General features: G+C 39.7%; 3 protein-coding genes and 1 long non-coding RNA gene across 7 annotated transcripts; 2 read left to right on the top strand and 2 right to left on the bottom strand.

The window, feature by feature from the left end:
- Nucleotides 1-861: 861 nt before the first annotated feature.
- Nucleotides 862-9,120, top strand: LOC102231543 (kelch-like protein 33). 3 transcript variants are annotated; one of them, XR_002753852.1, is made up of 5 exons: nucleotides 862-1,772; nucleotides 1,856-2,804; nucleotides 2,898-3,068; nucleotides 5,042-5,622; nucleotides 5,749-6,757. XR_002753852.1 is itself a non-coding variant. In XM_023346492.1 (5 exons), exons 1-5 carry the CDS (start codon nucleotides 956-958, stop codon nucleotides 8,973-8,975), a joined length of 2,061 nt encoding a protein of 686 aa, XP_023202260.1. In that variant the 5' UTR covers nucleotides 862-955; the 3' UTR covers nucleotides 8,976-9,120. The 3 variants fall into 3 exon arrangements, 2 of the variants coding, with proteins under 2 accessions (XP_023202260.1, XP_005813230.1); XM_023346492.1 differs by lacking the exon at nucleotides 5,749-6,757 and adding an exon at nucleotides 8,929-9,120 and having other exon boundaries at nucleotides 5,042-5,118; XM_005813173.3 differs by having other exon boundaries at nucleotides 5,042-6,757.
- LOC102231809 lies at nucleotides 8,840-12,477 on the bottom strand. Its single transcript, XM_023346493.1, has 3 exons — nucleotides 11,966-12,477; nucleotides 9,135-9,302; nucleotides 8,840-8,951 (listed from the first exon to the last, which is right to left on the bottom strand). Exons 1-3 carry the CDS (start codon nucleotides 12,258-12,260, stop codon nucleotides 8,911-8,913), a joined length of 504 nt encoding a protein of 167 aa, XP_023202261.1. The 5' UTR covers nucleotides 12,261-12,477; the 3' UTR covers nucleotides 8,840-8,910.
- LOC111611003 lies at nucleotides 11,201-20,870 on the top strand. Its single transcript, XR_002753853.1, has 3 exons — nucleotides 11,201-11,279; nucleotides 12,521-12,601; nucleotides 20,565-20,870. It is a non-coding gene; the product is annotated as an uncharacterized LOC111611003 (long non-coding RNA).
- LOC102230063 lies at nucleotides 15,567-23,939 on the bottom strand. 2 transcript variants are annotated; one of them, XM_023346494.1, is made up of 7 exons: nucleotides 23,431-23,938; nucleotides 22,831-22,932; nucleotides 20,865-20,954; nucleotides 20,510-20,584; nucleotides 19,753-19,823; nucleotides 19,477-19,648; nucleotides 15,567-17,149 (listed from the first exon to the last, which is right to left on the bottom strand). In XM_023346494.1, the coding sequence occupies exons 2-7, from the start codon at nucleotides 22,897-22,899 to the stop codon at nucleotides 16,940-16,942; spliced, it is 687 nt and encodes a 228-aa protein (XP_023202262.1). In that variant the 5' UTR covers nucleotides 22,900-22,932; nucleotides 23,431-23,938; the 3' UTR covers nucleotides 15,567-16,939. The 2 variants fall into 2 exon arrangements, with proteins under 2 accessions (XP_023202262.1, XP_023202263.1); XM_023346495.1 differs by lacking the exon at nucleotides 20,510-20,584 and having other exon boundaries at nucleotides 23,431-23,939.
- Nucleotides 23,940-24,867: the final 928 nt, after the last annotated feature.

The following is a 24,867-nucleotide window of genomic DNA, read 5'->3' as shown; positions in this document are numbered from 1 at the left end:
AACACAGAATGCAAGGGTAGAAGAAGCAGAAAAGTGGCACAAATAGTGATACTTAAAGAAATTTGACGAGAAAGCTTCTGGCACATTTTAGAATGTGGCGCTTTAAATTTTGTCATTTCTGTTTATGGCATTTTAAAGCTAAAAGTCAAAGTAAGCCAGTGTGGCTTTTTATGATTTTGAATGTTAACCAGTGATTTGCATTTCAGATTATCTTTTAACTCTAATTCAAAGAGTGAAGCCCAGCATAATTCATATATTTGGCAAATTTCTATTTAAATTAACCTGCAAATTTTTACTTGCTTTTTGTCTGATAATAATGTTTTTGAATGGCTCCACTGCAGTGCAGACTTAAAGCTGATAAAGGATGTAAGGAGTCGGCTAAAGATTAGGGTGATGGCTCGATTGCTGTAATGGCAATGAAGACCTTTGTATTGAATATTTAAAAGTGCATAAATTATTTATAATATTCCATTCATTTTGAAATTCACGTTAAGAAAATAGCTACATTTATTTCTTTCCAAATTGATTCTCCTTTTACACGATTTTGTTATCTTTGAGAGACGCCTGTCTGATTTCCTATTGAAAACAAATTTCGTGGTTAAATGAAAAATAATGAATCTGACATTTCTGTAACTTGATATGGCTGCCTTCTTTCTCAGACCTTAAAACTCTATGTTGAACTTTTACTTTAGATTGTTTTTACCTTCTAAATGTATTCAGTTTGTCAGAAAAACCCTGAAAACTACTACAAGGTAAGTCAAGCCAAGAGACTTCTTGAAACTGAATCTCTCTGGCCTAGTTGCTATAAAAAGCTGCTTGTTTATGTGGAGTAGAAATCTCTGTCTGAAGAGAAGTGGAAGTCAGATCTGTGTGTGAAAGAAGAGTTGGCGTTGAGGTGAACGTTTTAAGAGATTTTGCCGAATGCCTTCAGCAAAGTTAAAAATCCACCTTTGACATGGAGTTTACCAGGCGCTACCTTCCGATGGAGTGGGAAGAACGATGGAGGAAAGAAAAGGAGAGGATTAAAAGAGTGACTGAAGAAGGTGGAGAAGGGTTAGAACAAGACAACCGTGAGTTGAGGCGAATTGTTGCTTACAACGATTCCAGGATGGGCCTAGCTAGTCAAGGAGATAAAACTAAAGAGTCCGAGGTGAGAAAGACTCAAAGTAATAAGGATGATGCCGGTGGACATACCAGTGATGAGGCAGTTGAGGATATGGAACATCATGTCTACACATTTTCAAGCAAAACCTTTCCTAAAGAGATATTTATGACTCTTAAGGAACTGCAGATTTCCTCTATTCTTACAGACCTGACTCTGGCTACTGAGGACGGCAGCAGCTTTAGTGTGCATTCCCTAATTCTGGCTGCTGTCAGTGCCTTCATTCTAGAAAAACTTAAGGAAAAAAACACGGGACAGTCTTACAGTACTCCAGGGAAAGTCACAATGTGGTCGGTACACATGGGTAATGAAGTTGACCAAATTGGGCTTCAGGCAGTTATTGAGTTTGCTTACAGTGGAGATCTATCGATTTTAAACAAAGACACTCTAACTCAGATCAAAACTGCAGCTAAAGTACTGGAGGTCCCGCAACTGTTGGATTTCTGCAACAACATAAACGGGACAAAGGAAGTTCAATGTCCTAAAACCGGCCAAGATAGAATCTCTGCAGACGTACATCTGAAGGATACTCTACGATCCATTGAAAGGTTGTTGGAAGACAAAGTTGGATGTGATGTAATTTTGGAACTGGATGAGATTTCTTTCCATGGTAAGTCAGTATGATATTAGCTTGCTGTACTGACTACTTTATGGTAGTAGCCAGAGTTGACCTTTACTTCTGTCTGACTCCAGTTCATAGAATTATCCTGGCAGCAAGCAGCGACTACTTCCGTGGGATGTTCACATGTGGAATGAAGGAATCTCACCAGGCCTGCATCGCTCTTCCCTTTGTACCGGCCTGTGAATTGGAGGCACTAATTGGTTGGTCCTACAGCGGGACTCTTCATCTCAGCTGGGACTGTGTTTTTGAGATAGCCTGCGCTGCCCTCCAGCTTCAGTTTCAATCTGCTTTCTTGCTTTGCCTGAAATTCATGCGAGAAGAAATGCAGGTAAACTCGTGTCTAGACGTGGAATCATTCGCTGAAGCATATGGCTTGTCAGAACTCCTCGAGGAAGCCAATGACTTTACACTGAGGAACTTCAGGGAAGTGTCAGCAACAGCAAAGTTTCAAGACCTTCCCGCAAAGAAGCTCCTGGACTTGCTCCGCTGCGATGGTCTGTGCGTGCCTTCAGAGTTGACTGTATTTCGTGCTGTAATCTCCTGGATTCAAGCGGATCCCGAAGAGAGGATGGCCCAGGCTGCTTTACTGATGAGCGGAGTTCGTTTCCCACTCATGACCTTTCGTGAGTTCAGGGAGGTTAGAGCAATTAATCTGCACATGGAGTGCTTTGCAGACAAAGAAGTGGAACTCTATGGATCCGCTCTCAAAGAATTTGGTTTCAGTCTCCCAAAGTCTGATGAATACTGCCGAATCAGGCGACCTAAAGACGCTCTTTGTGTGGTTGGGGGAGACCAGCTGGATCCAGATGTGGGTAAACGTATACCAAGCCAGGATATCTGGTTTGCCAACTCTTTGCGCAATGGCACAGGATTGGTGAAGGAGATAGAGTGGAGGAGACTAGGTGAGATTCCAGAAAAGCCAAAGTTCAGACATGGCGTGGCAGTAATGGACAAAAGGTTGTATGTAGCTGGTGGATGTTACTTTTATGCCAAGGATAACATAATGACATCAGCCTACAGGTAAGGAAACAAATCACACCATTTATATCCATTTCTTAGACTTACAGTATGTTCTCATCATCCATATCCTTTCTTTTACTCTACATCATGTAGCTACGACCCCGTGACAAACACTTGGAAAAGGATGGCCGACATGCAGGAGCCAAGAAGTAACTTCTCATTGGTGGTGCATGAGGAGCGCCTTTATGCCATTGGTGGAGACAAAGAGATTGACACCAACACAGACAGCGTTGAGATGTATAAACCAGATAGCAACTCGTGGAGGTAATATATTTGTCATTTGCAATTAAATTCCTGAACACAATTTTTAAATGTTTAAAACAGAGGATAAATGGAAACTGGATCAGAGTCTAGCTAAAGAAGATGTTATATCTGAGAAATAAAGATGCGCCATGCTGGTTTTATAAGGACACATTATTTACTTGATACTGTTTGGTACTTAGGAGCTATTACTATATCTTTAAACACAAGAGACTGTGTGTTAATGCAACATAAAAAACTGTAGTAAATAAATTCCACAAGTCCTTCCTTAAGACGAGTTGGACTGGTCACTTGTAGAACAAGACAGGTCAGCAGAATCCCTCTAACACCTCTATGCTACAATTAGCATTTTAGCTAATGGCTAATTTTGTATTATAGAGTGGTATAAGCATTCTAGATGAAGCATACTTTGGTACATTACCTGTTCACCTCCATCCCATGATGATGCTGTGAAGTCCTCATGTGTTTTACAGTGTTGTAGCCCTAAGAGGGGTCAAACCTGGTCTTTCTGAAATAATTTGTTAAAGGCTGGCATGCTTAGCACCCAATACTTTCTAAATAATAAGTATTATTGGGATTTTTACAACAACATTGCTGATCTTGTAACTAATTAGACATATATAAACCTTTCAGTAGTTTAAAATCCAGTCAGAAGTTTTCAACAAAGTATTTTATTGGACCAAGCTACTTAATATCTGTGTTAAAAATCTGTGGAAAATATTAATATTAATAGGATGTTTTATTTTTAATGCATTATTTACTCATTGATTTATTTTAAAGTTTATTTCTTTCAATTTCCTGCTCGCTTTTCTTTAACCTTATTGCAGGTGTGCCTGGTCTTTTCCTGGGTTTGGCTCAGTGACGGGTCCATTTCTAAATGTAACTTGTTTTTGGAGCATATGTAAATGTAATGCATATGTAAAAAGAATGTAAATTCTCTCAGAGAAAGGCTCAATTGTGTCAGTGTACCAATAAGTTGAACTTTTACATATTTGAACCATATCATCTTTTTTTTTAAATAATTAATAATTGAGATTCTATTTGGTTAGAAAATGCAGGCTCCAGTAAAACTGTATTGTGCTACGATTTTATTAATCGTAAGTTCATAAGAAGCTTATGAACTTATGAATTTCATAAGTTCCTAACTTATGAATATGCAATACCAGTGACTGGACACCGGATGGCAACATTTGCCATCTGAGAGAGCATCTGATTATAATGTGGAAATGTATTCAGTAGGTTTCTATTAAATTCAGTTTCAGTTGAAAACACTTTTAATATTGAATTTGAATTAGAAGGCGTTTGTGAATTGCTCAGGGAATTATGTTTTTGTTTGTTTGTTTGTTTTTTATTTTTTTGCTTATTTGAGGGTTTTTTACACTGTCCTAGGATACACTCCAATCCCAGCTCTTAAACTTTGTTCATGGCTTTATCAGTATAGAGTTGCAGACAACCTTTATTTAGATGTTGACCCAGAAACAAATAATTAAAAAAATGTTTACCCTCTAAAATAGAAACATATTTTTGGAAAGCCATAACAGGGATTAGAAGGATGACTGCAGTATTTTGGGATGATTTGGACGATTGAAATTACATTTGCACAGAACAATGAATACTGAACTGTGATTAATCACAGTTGAATATACAGATATTTTTATGTGGAAGATAACTTCAAGTTATTTGGGGTAAATTTGCCTATTTAAAGATTTTTTCATAGGGCATCTAAAATATTTTTAAAGAAATTGTGGCTTGGGAAGGTGACCTTGGAGCAATGCTGCTTGACATGCTATTGGCTGTCACTGGCAAAGCCATCAACCCAGGAATCATTTTCCTTAGCGCTATGTCTAGTTATTTAATTTTCATGAGAGAAAGACAGATGCTAGCAAAATTCTATCAGTTTAGCAGAAAGTAGTTTCTCCCTGATTTCAGATGTTTATATCATCATTAACTGACGTATGTTATTTTCTTTTTCCTAGCTTCGTCCGCCCTCTGGACCAGGCTCTCAGTGGCTGTGGAGTCTCTGCCATAAATGGAGGCATCTTCATCTCTGGAGGTTTTAACTGTAAATATGTGTGCCTGGCCTCCATGTTCCTGTACCACCCGGAGAGAGGAAGCGTCTACCTGGCGGACATGTCCCGTGACCGAGCCCAACACTGTATGGAAGCATTGCGAGGACGCCTTTACGTTGCCGGTGGGCTGTGTAACCTGAGGAAGTTCTACACCGATCAGCTTGCCTGTGAGGTGTACGACCCAGTGACAGACTCTTGGGCTGATTTTTCCTCGCTGCCAGTGCCCCATGTTGGCTCTGCCTCGGCTGTCCTGGAGGAGAAGCTCTATGTTCTGGGAGGATACTGCCAGGACGATTACAGCGAGTCGGGACTGGTCCATCGGTTTGACCCCGGCCTCCAGCGGTGGGAGACCATGGGCAAGCTACCAGGGGCTGTTACTGACATTAAGGCCTGTCTTCTCCACTTGCCCCAGCAGTTCAGACACTAACCAGATGGTCATAATCAGAAACCGTTACAGAAAATCCAACCTGTCATTTTGACTCGCAAAGGTATAAAATTACTTACAAAAGTATTATTTAATAGGTAGACCAACACAAAGTAGTGCATAACTGGGAAGTGGAATTGTATTTGTCTTCAACCTAGCCCATCTTGTTCCACATGTCTTCTTTCTACAGCCAAACCGCTGAAGTGACTGAAGTTTCCCCCAAATCTTTCTTGGTGCTTCTCCAGTTCATCAACTTCATTCTTCAGGACGCTAATATCGATTTTCTGGTTGCTTGTGAATCTGGTCAACTCTGCAAGAATATTTGCGCAACATATTCAGTTTAATATGTGCAAACCTTAAGTAATTTACCAGAAAATAAATAAAATGCTGTTCAACTGTCAAAATTACCTTCGCTTTTGAACTGAACCACCTGCAGTTGGTTTTCCAGGTCCATCTTGGTGACGTTCAGTCGGGATTCTAGATCGACTCTGAGGGCCTGAGTTGTTGAGTTTAGGCGGGAAATCTGATTCTCGTGCGAGTTCAGCAGAGTTTTACTGCTGTTGAACGAAGCTTCAGTTTCCATCTCTAAAGTTATAATCTTCACTTTGATGTAAAAAAAAACAAAAAGAGTGCAAAAGTCAATATAAAATATTAAATTGCTTTCAATCCCATTACTGGCAAGTTAAACACTATGTGAACAACAACGTGGCAACAAAAAAGAAATATTTTTACTAATCTGGTTTATGCCTTATCTAAAAGAAACTTATCGTCCACTTCGATAATCTTGAATTTTGGTCATTTGATCGTGTCATTGCAGAACTACCTTCAGTGGTTTCCTCAATCATCTGTAGTTTCTTTTCAAGGTCAGTCTTGGTGGCAACCAGTCGGTCTTCAAGGTTCACTTCAAGACCCCGAGTCGTTCAATTCAGGAGGGAAAGTTCATTTTTGTTCGCTTCCAGTAAAGGCTTTGGTGTTGTTGATTGAATCTTCGGTTTCCATCTGTAGATGGAAAAGCTTGGCTTTTATGGCCAAAACAGGTCAACAAGCTAAACCCTATTCATGATTACTTTGACTACATTTGCTGGCATTTTAGGCTCCATATCAGCTATCAGAATTACAACAGTTTGACCAATCAGATGGTTCATCGTGGCGTTTTGTGTTTTCAGCTCATGAATGGCTTTGTTGAACCTGCTTGTGATTTTGTGGTCCAGTTCAGGTTTTTGGTTGCGTAGTTTGGTGCTAAGAGCTTGAAATACAGGTTAAGTAAGTTAAAACCTTTCAATTATGAATATTGTTATTGATCTCAAAGAATATTAAGTTTGAAATTACCGTCAGTATTTTTCTCAGTCGCATCCAGTTTTTCTTCAAGGTCCACCTTGGTTACGTTCAGATGACCTTCCAGTTGTGCCTCAAGGTTTTGGGCCTTTGAGTTGAGGTGGGACAGTTCGTGCTTGTACGCGTCCAGCAGTGTTTTCATGTTCTCAAAGTCAGCTTCAGTTTTCATCTCCAGACTTTCGAGCTTGGCTTTTTTTTTTTTTTTTCCGATTAGGTTCTTCTCGGTTAAATGCAGCCTCTGCTCGATTCCACTGAAGTTTCCCCCGACTCTTTCTCGGCATTTCTCCAGTTTGTCGACGTCACTCCTTAGACTTGGGAGAATTGGTGTGAAACAAAACCCTATTGTTGAGGAAGATGGACACATATAGTGATTCATCTCTTTTGACGCCTAACAGGTTCTCTGTTATGACTGCAACATCTGTGCACTCAGTTGAACAGCACTGCAGATCTAGACGAATATAACCCACTGCGGTTACCCCTCTCATATCATCGCGGTAGGATGAGGCCAGATGGATGAGGTGGTGAGTTGATGTTAAGTGTGAGGAGAGCTGCAGGTGTCCACTGTGAGAAAATCTACTGCTGCCAACAAACTGACAACAAAATGCAACTAAATTTCACATTTCTTAAGCGTGGGACAACGTAAGAAGAAAGCCTTTTTATGGTAATCAAAACTACTTTAACAAAAAAAAAATTTAAAAAAAGAAAAATGCAGTACCTGATTAAAAGACAATTAATTAGTTTAAATTGTAGATGTATTAAAGTAGATATGAAGGTCTGTAGACCAAGTATGAATTGTTGTTTTTATCTCATTGCAAGGTTTACTGTGCCTCAAAACCTTTTACTGCAGCGTCTCAATTGAGCAAAGTGGGAGTGGGAGGACAGGCCCCTCTTGTGGTCATAGATTGGTATTGCAAGAAGGAGAAAATCATTTTCATGTTAACTTCTGGGGAAATTTATCATCCAGCCGAATTTATTGTGACAGGCCTAATTACCACATTACAGACATTATAAAAAATCAACTGATGACTTTACAGAATTTATTTCAGCAAAACTCTCAATCATATAAATATCTCTAAATGTCTGCACCTATATATCGCAGTGTTTGGACACATTTATCATAAGACATATATTAAACATAAACCATAAACTTTGATTCACTGTTAAAAATACATTTATTTAATAACCTGTTTACTACAATATACAGGGACCGTAACATCTCTAGTCAGTTTGAAAACTTTGCAAGTTTCAAATTACTACTGCAGTAGTGTATTTTTTTCATTGTTGGATGTATATAATTAACAGTCAACTTTATCTTAAAAAATGGAAGCTAAGGTCAATAAAACCGACAAATTTGTGTAGTTTGAGATGAATCATTTAGATTTTAAGATGATCACTTGAACACTTGAAGTTTGAGTTTCTCCTTACAAAAATTATATTTCAGATACCAGAAGCCAAAAGCCCAACACACGTCATTGTAAAAAAATTATTAGCTCCTGAAAAGTTGGGTCTGAAATCGCTGATATGCTGACAACATTTTACATACGTAAATGCTGCGGCAAACGCAGCACACATGCTCGTATTTCATTGTTGGGCCCTGGCATCTGTCCCATGTTCTCCCATTTCTGCGTGGCGTTGTCATAGCGATGGACCATGTTAGTGTCACTGAAGTCCTCCTGGCTGTATCCACCCAACAAATAAAACATTCCCTCCAAAACTGCACTCCCCGCCCCGACGTGTGGCACCTGCAGAGACGTAAACGCGGTCCAGGAGTTTGCAGCTGGACTGTACATTTCACAGGCAAGCTGGTCAATAACAGCCATGTTGTCATTTGTGGTGATTCCTCCTGCTACATACAGGTGTTCTCCCAAAGTCTCCATGCTGTGATGAGCTCGAGGCTTGCTCATGCTTGTCAGGAAGGTGCTTCCTGTCTCCGGGTGATACAGGAACATAGATGCAACACACAACTGGTCAGTGTTTTGTCCTCCTGAGATAAAGATCTGCCCTTTGAAAACCTTTGCTACATGTCCACCCAAAGGTAGATCCAAGGGGCAGGCAAATCTGAAAGGGAAGAGACTGATGTAAGCAAAGGATAGACACATTCATGTCATTTAAACTAGTAAAGATGTTTTTAGCAACAAATCCATATGTGTTAATGTGTTCAAAGACACAAAGTAGGTAAAAGAATGCTGTGGAATCATACACATGGCAGTGAACTCGTGATTATTTTTCTTTCTAGATTACCTCCAGGAGTCTGTAGTGGGGCAGTAACATTCAACAGTATCCATATGGTCAGGTTCACAGTATCCACCAACAGCATATAATCGTCCATCCAGTACAACCACAGAGAAAGAGGCTCTCTTCTCTTGCATCTCACCCAGGCACTCCCAGCTGTTCTGAAGTGGGTCGTACCTACATGTGGAGTGCAGAGATAAGTACAGATGTTAAAACTGTGATAGATAACATACTAATTTATTCCTGTCTTTGTCATACTGCCTTCCCTCACCTATAAACGGAATTAAAGATGTCACCCTTGCCGTAATATTTTTTGCCTCCAAGAATGTACAGTTGCCCATTGAGCACAGCAACTTCATGACTGAACCTTGGTGAAGCTGGTATTTCTCCCAATCTTCTCCACTCAATTGCCTTGTTTGTCCCTGTTAGACTTCTTACAGAATTTCCAAACCAAACATCTCTGCTGATGCTGCGGCTGCGCAGGTCTTCGGAGATCTGGTCGCCCCCAATCAAGACAAGACTCTCTTTGGGCAGATAGATACGACATTGGCTCTTTTGCGGAGTCCGGTTGCCGCAGAAGTCTTCAAACACGTTTTTATATACCTCTGTCAGGATGTGATCACGCCAAATGTTCTGTGATTGGACCTCTTTGAATTCCTTAAATGTCATCAGGGAAAACTGTACCGTTTTCATTAACTCATCTGCGAGTCTAATCCTTCGACTGGGCTTTGCTTGAATCCATGATAGGACAGCATTAAACACAACAAGCTCAGATGAAACACAGAGTGAGTTGCTATTCAGGTACTTCACGAGCTGTTTGGCTGGCAGGTCCTTGAACTTGGAGGTGCAGGCCACCTCTTGGAACTGCCGAAGGACAAAATCATCTGCAGCTTCCAGAAGATGTGCCATTTCATAGGCTTCAGCAAAAGATACCACGTCAAGGCAAGTGTGGGCATTTATTTCTTGCTGAAGGAAGCTAAAGCACAAGGACAGGGTAGGTTGATACTGGAGCTGAAGAGAGAGGCAAGCAATCTCAAAGACACCCGTCCAGTTAAGGGGAAGAGTCCCGTTGTAGGAGCTGCCAATCAGAACTTCTAGATCTGAGGCCAAGAGGAATGGAAGACTCACACAAGACTGAAGGGACTCTTTCATACCCAACGTAAACATCCCACGGAAGTAGTCACTACTGACAGCTAGGATAACTCTGTGAACTGGAGAGAAGAAGGTGATGAGTATTAAATACAAATGTTAACTCTGTCGGTGCTGTTCAGGCTTGAGCTGGTTTCTAAAGACAGACTCAGTTGGTTAATGAATATAAAACTGTGGAAACAACTGTATATGCCAATAACTCTGATGTTTCTTGATCTTAGAAATCATAGTTGTTAATTTATCCATTGTGCAACTGTAGACCTTAGTGCAATTTAGCTTACTTTTTTAGGGTAAAGAAATGTTTCAGTCAGGCATCACAAATAGATAACATAACAGTCCTCCGAGGCCTGTGATCTCTAGTTTCATTGGTTGGATATTGCTCTAGTTCCCAGTGGCTGAATTAACTAAAAGAAGAAATGGTGGGCTGATGGGGTACAATATAACTGTTTGATAAAAGCATATGGAGCACAGTCACATCTATATCTTGTAGAACAGTGGTCTATGAAGACTGGCTGAGTACTTACCAAGAACTGATCCACCAATTGCTTCCAACTGGACATCACAACCAACTCTGTCCATCCACAACTGTTTTATAGACTCCAGATTGATGCTCATTTGTTCTGCAGCAGAGAGTTTTACCCTTTTATTGTCTTTGCAAAGTAATGTGGGTTTCTCTTCGTACAGGTGACACAGGGCCAAAACTCGAGGGGAGCCCATTGCTCGAGCAGCAACTTGTATCTGATCAACGTTTTGCTCATTCAAGCATGATATGAGTCCAGTGTACGCAAACTCCACAACCGCCTCTAATCCGACACAATCCACTTCTGGACCAAGAGACACTGACCACCCACGGCCTCCAGAACTAGCATGAGCAGGTTTACCTTCAGTCACACTGCTGTTTTCTACTTTTCTTTCATTCAGTTTTATCCAGATGAGTGAGCTGACAGCAGCCATGACTGTGGAGTGGACACATATGCTCCTGCCATCCTCTGTGTTCAGCGTAAGGTCAGTGAGAATAAAAGAATCCCTGAACTCTTTCAAGGCAAAGAAAACGGTTGTAGGATAATCATCTTTATAGTACATCCTTACAAAACTTTCCTCTTCATTCTCATCCTCATCAAGTGGCTCTTCAGATACCACACCATTTGCATCTTCTTCTTGGAGATTTACAACATCATATTCAGTCTCTGCTTGAGCTTTCCAAGATTCTGTCATTTTGCTACATGTCAATGTCTTGCTTCCATCTTTGCTGCTCTCCAGAGTTTTACGGTCTCGATTAATATTCCTATGAGATCTCTGTGATTTTTTGTTAGGATAGTTTAGTTCATCTTGATTCTGTTTCTCAGTGTTCTGATAATCTTCACTGCAAACTGATTGCGCTGAACCTAAAACTGTGCCGTCATGTTCACATTTCACGCGTTTTTGTTCGTCGTTTTCGTCATTTTGCTGAAAATGCTGAGGCTGCGTTTAATTTATCTGTTTTCTGAGGTCACAGGCGTCATTTTGTTCTCGCTTCAAATGCCTGGTCTCCTCACTTTCATCACCATGCTCCCCGTCCATCATCCTCTCCTTCTCTGACTCCTTTGCCCTCTCTTCTCTCAAGTCATCAATTATTTGACTCTCATCTTTCTCTTCGTCTTCATTTACTTCCTCACACTCCATAACCTCCCACTCCGTTTCATCTCGTTTACCTGTATCGTCTTTTGTATTTGCTTCAGCAATCTCCTTATCTTCCTTTCTTTTCCAGTGACCACTTTTCTCTTCCTTCTCTTTTTCAGGTCCTCCTACTTCCCTGCTCTCTTCTTCCTCATTCACCTTTTTAAAGCTGCTGACATCCTTACCTTCCTCCTCCGCCTCATCCTCAACTCTCACTTCACCCATAGCCTGGTGGCATATCGTCCCCCTCCACTGTTTTCTCCTGCTCTCCTCCACCTCTCTCTTCCATTCCATCGACTCTTTCTGCAGGCACGGATTAGCTACTGCCATTTTGTTCCGTCTTCCTGTACTCTCTTCTAATAACTTTAATTAGCTGATGCTATTTAGGCCTCTGGATGCTCCAGGACTGTGGATCCCTTACTGTTTGAAGTTTTTTGAGGAAAAGTTCTGACACAGGTGCAAGTCGTGGATGTCCAAATTATGTTGAGTTCCTGAGATTTTTGTGTGTTCCTTTGCTTCTCACCCCCTAAGCAGCAGTGTTATATGTTTGCTCCAGTCCCACCTCTCTCTCTCTCTCTCTCTCTCTCCAGCTGCATGGAAACATTGAAGGAGCACAAGTTCCCAGAGTTCCTGTTATAACCAAGGTGCCACATATACTCAGTGTAACATAAGTAGGTACAATTCTCAGCTGGTTGTCTGTTGTCACGTTCAGACCAAACAGTTTTGAAAGCGGTTGATGCACAAGTTCTTTTGGACATATGTTTTATAGCTACTCTTCGTGTATTTTATCATTGCGTTCCCAAATGGATTGCACATTCCAACCTGTCACTGTCCTTATCAACTATGTAGCTCAATTCGAAGCAAGACGCAATGGGCTGATTTGTCCACCCTAGTCTTGTCAAGCATCTTTACTCTTGCCCCATGAATATACCCAGAGGGTCAACAGAGGCATCACGTTTCTCCTTCACGTCCGAGCGCTGTGGAATTTGGGTCACAGATCTCGAGACACAACTGAAAGAAGGAGGCCAAAAGGGCAAGAAAAAAACACACACAGCACCTGTTGGCTCGTTCGCTTTGACGTCGGCTGAGAGTCGAAACAGGTGGGCGACACTGTAAACTAGACTTGTTCGATGGCATCAGAACTCGAAAGCACTGTTCCCCGTCTTTGAAGTGGACAAAATCACAGAACGGATTCCTTACGGTCATTATTTCTCAAGCAAAAACAAAGCCAAACACTAGGGGTCACCACTGTACGTTAAAAACAAAAACAAAAAAACAGGTAACTAATGGTACAATTTACACTGACTCACAAAATCTGGACAACAGATGGGAAAAAACACTGCCTGCTCCCTCAAATCACCAGACTCCTTGATTAGGCTTAGGTATTGTTGCCTATCATGTCCAACACTTCTAATAATTACTTCCCCGGCACCATATCATGTAACTAAAATGATCTCAAGCTGGTTTCTTAGACATGACGCTGAGCTCCACCAGGCTCCCCAGACAGCAGCTCTCTGTTCTGGATTTTCAGAATTTGTATCACGGATGTGCAGCTGCCAAAATCTGCAGCAATTGCTTGATGTATATCATGTCAATGAAACAAGTTTCAGAACAATCCTTCACGCGCCTTGTTGAATCTATGCCATGAATAATTAAGGCAGATCTAAAAAAAAAAAAAGAAAAAGCAACTACTATTGTTATAGATAGCATTGATATTATGTTGTTTGCTAACCAAAGAATGCAAAAAAAAAATTTTTTATTGTATACCTTAAAATGAGTGTTGGAAAAAAAAATCAAGTTTTTTGCCAATGTTTACTACAAACTTGTCCAACTTCATTTCCTGGCTGTGGGTCCTTTAAGAGCCTTGGAAAACCTCTGCAACAGGCCTTTGATTGCGTCCACACACACACACAGTGAGCCTCTAATCAAATCCTGCTGAAATTCTCCGAAGTTGAAGCGCTGCGTGTGGGCGAAATGGAAGTGAAACCGGTGGGCAATATCTCGCTTCACAAAACGAACTCCTACCTGAATCCACTGCAGCTATGTCACTCTCCCGGCCATTCACACGGAAAGCGAAACTCCTGAACAACAGGCGGGAAAATGAGTCGGGTGGTTCTCAGTAATGCACAAACAAAACAAAACATCTATGCAATAAAGTGCGTTCCACATTTATTATCCTTACAAGTTGGATGCGAGTAGGGCACAAAGATTTTTTTTTAACCATATTTCTGTAGGACAGTAGGTGAGCAGATGTTGCAGTAATCACTTTATCACTGACGTTTAAACAGAGGGTTAAACTCTGGCTATAATCTACTTATGAAAAGTCTGTTTTCTCTAAGCAGTTCGGATTGTTACCATAACAACGGCATGTAGCAAGAGAAGATCTAACCTCGTTGTGGGACCCCTCCTCCACAAGTCTTACCCTTAGGCCATCTGATCGAGAGCAGCAGCAGTGCCCAGGCAAAGATTCTCTCTTTTTCGAAAAGTCCAAATGCAAAAACACATTTTAATCTGTTTTATTTTTAAACATTTCAGTTCCAAAACTTTGCAGTGAAAACACTGGAAAATATGAAGAAAATTGAACTGGACAAATACTGATTTTCAGACGACTGTTAGAGATGTTTAGAAACCAAAACCCAAAAGGTCTACCTTAGTAAAAGCACTGAAATCAGCAAGAAATGAGATCAGTGCACTATTCATTAACTGTAGTGAATAAATATATGCCTAAGCTGCAATGCAAAGAGAATTTCAGACACATTCACTAAACCACGACAAGACACATGCAAGAGCATTAGTGGTTATTAGTGGTGACCATTGTGAAAGCCAATAGGCAGGGAAACATTCACTGGCAGCTAAAATTTAGAGAACTTTCAAAAAATGCAACTTTATAGAAAATCTGTCTCTTTTTTTGCAGGAATTTAGTCTGAGTGGATAAAAAAATGAGTCACGGTTTCATCAGTAGATGGCAGTGTAACTTGTGTCACGCATAGCTGAAGAAAAGCAGATCAAACTTAAATCGGAGAAGGAAAAAGAAAAGGAAAGTCAGCAAGCACAACTCTTTCAATAAAAGCAAAGTTAGCTGAAGCAAGTCTCTGTCAAAGTTAATCTAAAATTCGATTTTAACTACTTTTTTTCTCACCGTTTCTTGAGGAAATTCTTACAAATTACTGCTATAGTAAATGTCAAGTCCAGTTTTAAGAAATAGGGCAAAGTTTTCACAAATCCAAAATTGTGTTTTGAAGAATAAAGAGTAAAATATGTCAGACTAGTTCATAAATTTTTGCCCTAATGCCTGTTCTAATGTAAAGTGCTCCTAATGCCAAAACATCACTTAAATCTTTCCATTTCATATTTTAAAATAAATCTGTGAAGCAGATGCTAACGTAATCCTTATTAGTTTACAGTTACTAATAAGGAAGTTCTCAAGAACAACTTCCTTTCAAGCTTAAAACAAAACACACACCTTCACATTAAAATTATAGCAAAAGTCCTACGCCGCTGAAATGACGCCGCTCCGTTCTTGTTTACGTTTTGTGAAGAAGGAAGTTGCGCTGAATGTCTTCTTCAGAGGATTTTGTGTCGTTACCGTCAATAGTTCTTAGTGCAGCGCCACCGCAGGTGAGGGAGGGGAAAAGGTTATTTTAGAGGGTTTGTTTTATTGGACTCAGTGCAATGTACATCAGCTGAAAATGTAAAAAAAGTAAATCAATCAATCCTAGTGCCATATAATGCACTGAAAATATCTTTCAAATGTTGCAAAAACTCTTCTGTTAGTATATCCCTCCCGCACCCCGAAACTCAAACCAGACGAGTTTAAATTATTATTTTTTGTTAAAATACAATCTAGTTTTATTGACATTTTATTGCCCCATGAAACACAAAAATTGAAATATGTGTACAATGGAAGAAATGCGAGCTTTAGGAAGAGCAGTACAGCAGGGTTGAAGACTAAACTAAATTCACAGTACCTAATAGGATACGGTAAATGATGATGAATAATAACCACTTCTCTTTTCTCTAGTTGAACAAAATGTTTAAATATCATTCATAAAGAACATCGTAAAAACAAATACAGCATACAGTACAGAGTAGCCAAATGGCTTTTTACCAGTTTGCATTTCAGCTTGTAACAACTAGCATGATTGATTGTCAAGCTCAGTTTTTCTAAACAGCAATCATACGATAACATACGTAACGTAAGATTCATATTTATCATGTTGGCATTATGTGAATATGTGGATGTATATGAACTTATTGTACATAGTTACAGTATTTTTTTTCCCTAAAGCTTATTTTATTTTGAGGTCAGCTCATTTTTACTATGGTTTGGTGTTTTAAATTAATCTTCAAAAAAAAAAGAAAAAAGATCCATGTAATCTGTTCATGAAACCAACAGATGTTCAGTAGATTATACACAGCAAACGTGTGTCTGATCTCAGTTGCTATTGCTTTTTAAATTGGGTTGCACGCTATTTAGAGCCCCAGGTCCCTGCGCTAACAGAAGATACTCCTAAGAGGGGGGTTAGGAACGACACTAACCCCCTCCTGTGAGGGGGTTAGTGTCAGGGCCAAGGACATGACGAGACCGAAGATCATTAACAGCACTCACAGCGCCGCAGGAGGAACAGAGGAATTGCATAGTGTAGCGGCATCGTCTTTCACATGTTTTCCAATCGAGTGTGTTGTTACCCTGTTTGAAGGTTCCTGAACCCCTTGGTGCCCCGCCCCACCCGGGGGCCACAAAATGAGAAGTCTATTTTTACAAAAGAGGGGGTGAGAAACCGAGACTTAGCGACTGTAAGCTCCTTGAAAAGATTTGGCCAAAGACGCGTTTAGCATCCTTCAATACAACGCAATCTAAACAGAAATCATCATTAATATCACTCCTAATTCTTCCTTTAAAAAAAAAATAGTAATAAAAAATAAGTATGCTATCGACTACATCATAAGACTCGATGACGTTTGTGCGATGTTTGGAAAAAAACCAAAAAAACAACCATTATGCTGTGTCATGTGGCGGTCCAGGGCAGCAGGAATGAGATTATAACGATGACGAGGGAGAGCGAGACGGGCAGCAGGAGCAGCAGCTTGACGGGGAGAGGCAGGGACGAGGGCCACAGGGAGGTCAGCTTGGAGCCTCGGGACCCATCCGAAGGACTCTTCTGCTTCTCCACGTTGGGCCCAGTGATGATGAGCGGCCTCACCTGCGAAACGCTCTCCTGAGGGATGAAAACAAGGCAAAGGACGGGGATCGTTACGTTGCGTCTGGATGCGCTTGCGGTTCCTCCTTCAGTTAAAGCCAGAGAAAAGTCTAGGAATTTTTTCAGTTTCAATGGGATTAACCAATTAATCATTGGACAGCAAAAGACACTTAATAAATCTTTTTTTTTTCCTTTTACAAAATTTGAACCAGGTGAAGCTTAAACTAAACTACTTGAGGAGTTCTGAGTGAAACATAATTGTAGGCAAATATATTTTTCATCTAAATGCAACATGTATATATTTTTGTGGTTTTGCCTGTGGTGGTCTTTTTTGAGTCCATATATTGCAGTTAACGATGAATTATTAAATTAGTTAACAATTATTTCAATAATCTGTTAGTCACGATTAACACAATTAATGATCTGATCCCTACGTGCTACCATGCTATTGGCTTTGCTTTAAACATTGGGATTTAAATGGAAATATAATTGTTACATCAATTTCAAATTTTATGAGTGTACGGTGCCGCAAAGTTAAGCTGAGTAAAACTGAAACCATGTCCCATTTTTTTCTCGCAGTCAGAAATTAGATGTAGCGACGGCAAAGATGTTGACTTTAATTTAGATGTTGGAAAATTTGCTCATCTGATGTGTTTAAACAGCATGTGGATTTAATTAGAAACAAACAGCAACCTTGTTACTATTTTAACTGTTGTTATATAGTATGTAGTTAGATTCTATGGCTCCAATCTGAAGTGCTTCTGCACCTTTTTCCAAAACAAATTCATCGTTCGGTGCCTGGCATTTATTCGGTCTAATTATGACTTTTTGACTGTGGAGTAACAGCTTATGAGGTGAAACAAAAAACTCCTGTCAAATCCCATCTGCGCTGACCGGACAGTAATAACAGGGTTAATAGGGAGAGAGAGTCTAAATGGACTCTTTTACTGTCCAAATGTCCGACTCGTTTAGCCCTGTGGCCCAACAAAAAAAAACAAAAAAAATAAAACACCAGATAAAATATGTAAATGAGCGTTTTGGGAAGTGGGCGAGAGTGAGAGCAAAGACAAGAGAGGAGACAGATGCAAGGCAGGTTACAAATGCTTGGAGATTACATGATCAATATGTCACTGGATCATAAATACCGACATAAACACTTTTTAAAAATTATTTAATATAAAGTACGATAAATAAACAAGCTCAGTTCAGAATGTTCAGCTGGTGAACTATGAAAATGGTCAAATTCATCTTGATGTGGCTAACGTTAGCCCAGAACCCGTTCTCGTTAAGGATGAACTGGCACAAAGTTTTGACTGTTCACCTGGGAAACTTTGTGAACATGGAGTTTTGCTAAACCTCACTGGGTCTTTAACTAGAACTGTTTGCTTCGATCAGATCAAATTAATATCCAACTTAGCTGTAACAAACACTCCAGGTTGATCTGCCAACAGTCAAAAAACGAACGCTACAAAGGTGGACTCTGTTAAATCAGACGGGAGGTCTGATGTGCTGTGAGCTAATTACTCATCAGCTCTCAAATAACAGGACATTAAAACAAAAACTGGCAAATTCTGCCTGTAGACTGAAAACAAGTCATCATTCCGTCTCTTAGCAGGACAATTACCACAAACATGAGGCCAAATCAATACAGAAATGGTTCACCGAACACAAAATCAACTTTTCTCCATGACTGTTTTATCAGGAGAGGAGAAGAGCAGATGGAAATCACAAGTGGGGTACCGCAAGGCTGAAGCCTGGGACCCCTCCCATTTAATATCTACATCCTCCCACTAGCTCAGGTTGTAACAGGAAATAAGATAACTACGCAGATGATACACAGCTCTACAGTACAATGTCACCAGGTGACTCTGAACCTGTTCAAGCACTAAACAGATTCTTAGAACAGATCAATGTGTGGATGTGCCGGAACTTTCTCCAGCTGATTAGGAACAAAACTGAAGTTGTTATTGTTGGACCTGAAGAGGAACAATCAATGCACAGCTTCAATTATTACAACTGGAAACAAGCGATCAGGCCAGAAAATCTGTGTGTGTATTGATGGACTCTCACTTGAACATTCAGAGCCACATAGAGACACTTACAAAGTCGGCCTTCTGTCACCTGAAGAACATCTCCGAGCTTGAAGGACTCATGTTGCAGCAAAATCTAGAGAAACTCATCGTTGCTTTTCTCTGGATCAAAGTGTAAAAAACGTTGCACTTGAGGAGAAGAGAGAAGACTCAGGATTCTAGACCATCCTGAGTTAAAGAATGGTTAACTATCCCCCCACCTATGGGGTATTTTATTTTAAATGACACCAATCAGCTTGATGATTGTCCCTCTACCTCCAGGATGGTCCTGCTGTGCGCTCTGTCGGGACTGAGCCGCAGGTTCCAGCGATGGCTTTTGTGGCTCCGCCCTCCGTCGTCCTCGCTCTCCGTGGTGTCTTGCCGCGCCACGCGAGGACGCTTGCGCCTGCGCGAGCTGATTCGCTGGAGAGAGCTGTGCTCCTGGATTCTGAGCCAATCGGACTTAAGGTCAATACATTATAAGGAGAAAAAAAAAAAAAAAAGTACAAGCCAAGCAAAACGTGGTGAAGAGGTTACCCCTGTAAAACCAACCTGCAGTCTGTGTCCTCTATGTCAGCATCTGCATCGCTTTCTCCCTGAGGGTCGGATAACGCGCACTCCTCCTGCGGCGCAGAGGAACGTTAAAATACATAATCAAAATACGAGTCGTTGTTCAAATTTTTTTTTAAAAAGACGGTGAATCACGGCCGTTGGTTGTCAGAAACAACCTGCGGTGGTGGCATGTGTCTAACCGCATGTGCTCGTGTGTGACTTTTCATTATGTCACGGTTGTTAATATGCATGAGCCAGCTGATGCCTCCTTTGGTAGCATGACCAATGAGCTCACCACTTATATAAATGTCATCCTATTTATATCCCGGCGGTATTGATCTCCTCTGGAACAAATGAATGAACACCTCAAAATGTTGAACGACTTCTGCATAGAATTGTTGTATGAAAGGGAAGGTTCTTTAAACCGTGACTATCCCATCCAGGGCCAGTTAAAGAAAAAGGGATCAAGTAGTCAGAGGTGGTCTTACTTCTCACTAAGCTATGGTTCACTTAAGAATTGCTATTGTATAATTCCTACTACTATTTAGTCAAACTTTCTAGATTTCTGTTTGGTAAAAAAAAAGATATTGACAAGATGTGAAGCATTTCAAGGGTTCTGAATACTTTTCCAAGACAATATAGATCTGACATGTTGGTACCTTGAGTATAATATAGAGAGCTCAGTGTATAGGGTGCTTCAGCTAACTGATAACACACACACATACACGCACGCACACACTCATCTGTTATATATTACCTCTGTGCCATATCCCTCAGAGTACCTGGCTAACAAGACTCTGTTTTTTCCACAGTGTTCACACAGCAGAGTGCCCTGACAACAGAAAAGCAAGAAGACAGCCGAGAGTGACTGATCCTGAAAACACTTTGAGGGGGGAAAAAACACACCACACACACACATACACACACAGCATTGACAGCTGTCGGCTCTGAGCTGCTCCTGTAAAACATACAGTAGAAAAACAGAAGCAGCAACAGAGACACGGAAGAGGTCGGCGGGAGGCGAAAGGCGCACATTTACACGTAGAGAAAAGCTCGGAGCGGGGCGGCGCGGCGGAGCCACAGACACTTAAGTGGGAAGCCTGAGCACTCACCAGCGTAGGCGCGTGTGCTTCTGAATAAAGTGTACGGGGACCGGCCTCGCACAGGCACACTATATCTACCTCTTCACAACTCGCCCCCATCTGAGACAAAGACAAAGACAGAGAGGATGAACTGTTGTCTCTTTGATGCCTCTTACCCCCTTTTTACTGCCTGCCAGCGGCAGATTAGCAACGCTGCATGGAGGAAGTTTTAAGATGTTGTTTCCCAAACTGTTTCTTTTTTTTTTTTTTGTGGAAATTATGCATCTCCTAATGGCTCTGTGATGTAACCTTTTCCACCTACTTGTATTTTTAAGAGCTGAAAACCGGGCGCTGATTAGACTGCCTCTGCCAGACGCTGGAAATCACGAATGCTTGAAAAACCGGAGTAATTAAGCCGAGGAAGCAATTAACATCACATCCACTTATCACAAAAGACACTTCTTTGTAGATTACACAATAAAGTTGTGTTGATTTTTTTCTTTTGATTACTGACCTCACAAATTATTACAATTTCAATCAAGTATATTGGTTTGCAGTTGCAGTGTTCAATAACACAGACGTTTCAACAATATCAAGGAATTTGTTCTGGTAGTAAACGCTGCATACACATTTGATTTAGAGAATTTTGCTTAAAATGTTCAATTAACCATTATTTTTGTCCGTCAGCATTGAGCAGAGAACAGGAAGGGTGATATGTTATTATGGGTTGTATTTTAATGACAAACCGCCTAAGGTACATAGTTGAGAAAGTTGGTTTCCACAATCGGTTAGAATTTTTTGGAAATTGTAACAGGATATTTTAGCTACTAAAGGCTAAACACCATTTTATTTCAAAGCCATAAAACCTATCAATATTAAAATGGGTTTCTTTCTTTCTTTATTGTTTATTTGCATTGGGACAAGTTTTAAGTGCTGCATCTACAAAGGAAATGCGAATGGGTTACCATGGAAGCAAAATGGTGATGAAGACAGATTTTTTTGTTGCTGACTGAAAACAGTATGTCAACTGGAAAGATGTAATTGCCCCACAATTATGAAACAATTGAAAATGTGAGGGTTCAGTTCATGTTAGAGATAGTACAGAACCCTGAAAGTAGGGAGTCAACAGTCAGACCAAAGCGTCAACCAAAGTCGTTGTTTGTGAGCATAAAGTCTACTGAGTAAAAACTGACTTTTTAACAACAATTTTTACTTTTTATGTGTTTTCTCTTAGTACAAACTTGTCAACTAGTGTTGATATCCACATTTGTGTTAAGTCAAAAACCTCTCGAAATTATTCTTCTGGATGTTTAGTTGCAATAATTAACTTTTTATTTCTCAGTTTGACTGTAGATGCTGTTTGATTCGGTGTTTATATTTTATTTTTGTGACACAGATGGTGTGGTCAGAATGTAGTTTTTGGGAGCTCTTCTTCTCCTAAATAAAAGTGAGGTTTATTTAGGAGACGGCCGTTGGGAGGAAGTTGCTGAAGCACAAACTGGAGTTGTCTTGAAATGACAATTTTCTTACAAATGATCATTTGTTCAAATACAAAGCTTCACTCTATAAACTCATATTTGAGCTGGGAACTTTGCCAACACAATTGTTGGTTTGTATGAATATTTTACTATAAATTAATGCCCGAGTTTGGCATTCCGAATGGAATGGCATCACGTAAACAGGCTTAAACGTGACATGATATGTTTAAATGACCTGTAAACATAAATGTTTTTTTAAAATTTAGCAAAAATAAAATGCATGCAATTTGTCACCTCAATTTTATGAATTACATTTTAAGTTGGTTTAGGCGGTATGAAGGCTTGTTAGGCGTCTCAGCTGGCTGCATGGCTTCTTTTCTATGTAATGTAACGTCAAAATCCAAGTAATCCAAAAACAGGTTTTGCGCAATAATAATAATATATATATATATATATATATATATATATATATATATATATATATATATATATATATATAAAAAGATATAGAGCCTTACCTCACAGTCATTATCGGATGTCTCCCCAGAGGTAAACAGGCTGTGGGTGTCAGACTCCCTCCGCAGCATGACCTCTGACTGGGACCAAACACTTACGTGGACCTAGAGGGGGGGGAAACTATTATTTTCATTGACTTGACTTTGTTCTGAAAATTATTTACGCTAACACTCTTTTCACTTGGAGGTTTTATTTATTTATTTTTTTTCTGAGTGCTCTACTTTTTTCCTTTTTTTTTAACAATGATTCACTGATGGATTGCAAAAAAAAAAAAAAAAAAAAAAAACAGCATTGCAGTGGTGTAGAAGTGATGCTGTCTTTACGCAAACAGCCGGGTTTGTCATCACATCACATCACAGCACCTCTCTTAACATCTGCTCAGCTCTGTCCGCACTCCCATTACGTAATAACCGAAGAGCATCAACGTTATAGGTAGTCTGAGAACTTTTCACATAAAGAAAAAACGCGGACAACATAACAAGGGCCTTCTATTAATTAAAATCGAAACATTCAAACATATATTTACTGAATAAGTACTCAATATTTCCGGCATTCCCCAACTATAAGATACAACAGAATAAGAGCGGAGTAACCCATCTTACCCGAAAAGCATCGTAGGACACAGAATAAACCCATAGAAGGTCGGCGGAGGGTTTTGATTAGAGAACGAGCCGGCGCGCGCGGCAGTGCGTGTCATTGTGGCGCGGAGGAGCCATGAGCTCGCGCTGTTCGCTCATGTTTGACATTGTGGCAAATCCTCTGCGTGATGTCAGCGCGAGAGCGATGACAGGCCAGGCAAGGCGCGCGCTCACTCACACGGCGCTCCAAGAGCGCGAGCCAGAGATTGGCGCGACTTCCGTTTCAACGTGGCTTTCAAAATAAGTTGAACGAGGTGAAATTAGAACGACCTGAAGACAATGACACGTGTACGTTTCTTCCTTTTTGCAGCGTATTGCTATGTCATAGTATATAATACGTAATAAATATATCACAGGTGTCTCTTCAAACTTATCTTAAATCCCCCTTTTTATATCTTGACATGTTGAGTTTAGTTTTAAAGACGGAATTCTGAGATTAGTGGCGCTATATTCATTTGTCTTTATTTCTGTACAGAGTAAATAAAACTATAAAATCGTAAAAAAAAAAAAACTTGTTTTATTAATATTAAATCCATATTTTGAAATGTTTTTATTGTGAAATAAATTTATCTTATTGTCTTTGTTCTCTTTTGTATGTATGGAAGCCTATGGAAGCCTGTTTCCGCCACTCTGTAAAAAAAAAAAAAAAAAATTATCTCATTATAATGAGATAGTATCTCATTATTTTGAGATACTATCTCATTATAATGAGATAATTTTTTTTTTTTTTTTTACAGAGTGGCGGAAACAGGCTTCCATATGTATGTAATCTGGACTCTGAGTCTGTAATAAAATCTATATATATATATATATATATATATATATATATATATATATATATATATATATATATATATATATATATATATATATATATATATATATATATAATTCTTTGACTTCTTGAAATTTTTGCTGGTAACTTGAGATCTGTGAGATATTCTCCTTTATTATTCCAAATCATGAAGATATGTTTTTTTTTAAAAGAGGGACACCATCTTTGTTTCTTCTTTAACAGCAGCCTTTTAAAAAAATACTTGACATAGAAATGTGCAATAAAATGCGATTTGAACAGATACGGTACACACGCCAGATACTGAGATCATAGCCATTTTTGATCAACTTGTAATTGGTGTCATCTTGTTAGTGTTACCTTATAGATGTTACTTTAACAGGACGGTGGAAAAAAAGCACAATGGTATCCAAAAAGGAAAGTTCATGTATTTTATCCCCACGCGTTGTCACGTAACATAGTTACGCTAACAATGTATTCTGTCATATAAAAATAAATTGCTATACTTTCTGCTGGATCAAAAAAAAAAATTATTGTGGATAAAAAAACAAAGATACTATGACCAATTATAGGAAAATAAAATAAAACATTTGAAACAGTTGGTTTAA

This window comes from Xiphophorus maculatus, chromosome 14 (assembly GCF_002775205.1).
Source record: "Xiphophorus maculatus strain JP 163 A chromosome 14, X_maculatus-5.0-male, whole genome shotgun sequence".
Lineage (NCBI taxonomy): Eukaryota > Metazoa > Chordata > Actinopteri > Cyprinodontiformes > Poeciliidae > Xiphophorus > Xiphophorus maculatus.
Note: the sequence above shows the minus strand (reverse complement) of the source record. Positions and strands in the feature narration are given on the sequence as shown.

Coding starts and splice junctions, on each gene's coding strand:
- LOC102231809 (XM_023346493.1), bottom strand. CDS start 12,260: ATGGCAGTAGCTAATCCGTGCCTGCAGAAAGAGTCGATGGAATGGAAG. Junction 9,303..11,965: donor AAATACAAAAGACGATACAG/GTAAACGAGATG, acceptor CTCCACATGTAG/GTACGACCCACTTCAGAACA. Junction 8,952..9,134: donor CCCACTACAGACTCCTGGAG/GTAATCTAGAAA, acceptor CTTCCCTTTCAG/ATTTGCCTGCCCCTTGGATC.
- LOC102230063 (XM_023346494.1), bottom strand. CDS start 22,899: ATGCTGCGGAGGGAGTCTGACACCCACAGCCTGTTTACCTCTGGGGAG. Junction 19,824..20,509: donor CTGAGGGATATGGCACAGAG/GTAATATATAAC, acceptor TCTGCGCCGCAG/GAGGAGTGCGCGTTATCCGA. Junction 17,150..19,476: donor ACAGCAGGACCATCCTGGAG/GTAGAGGGACAA, acceptor TTCATCCCTCAG/GAGAGCGTTTCGCAGGTGAG.
- LOC102231543 (XM_005813173.3), top strand. CDS start 956: ATGGAGTTTACCAGGCGCTACCTTCCGATGGAGTGGGAAGAACGATGG. Junction 1,773..1,855: donor GGATGAGATTTCTTTCCATG/GTAAGTCAGTAT, acceptor GTCTGACTCCAG/TTCATAGAATTATCCTGGCA. Junction 3,069..5,041: donor CCAGATAGCAACTCGTGGAG/GTAATATATTTG, acceptor TCTTTTTCCTAG/CTTCGTCCGCCCTCTGGACC.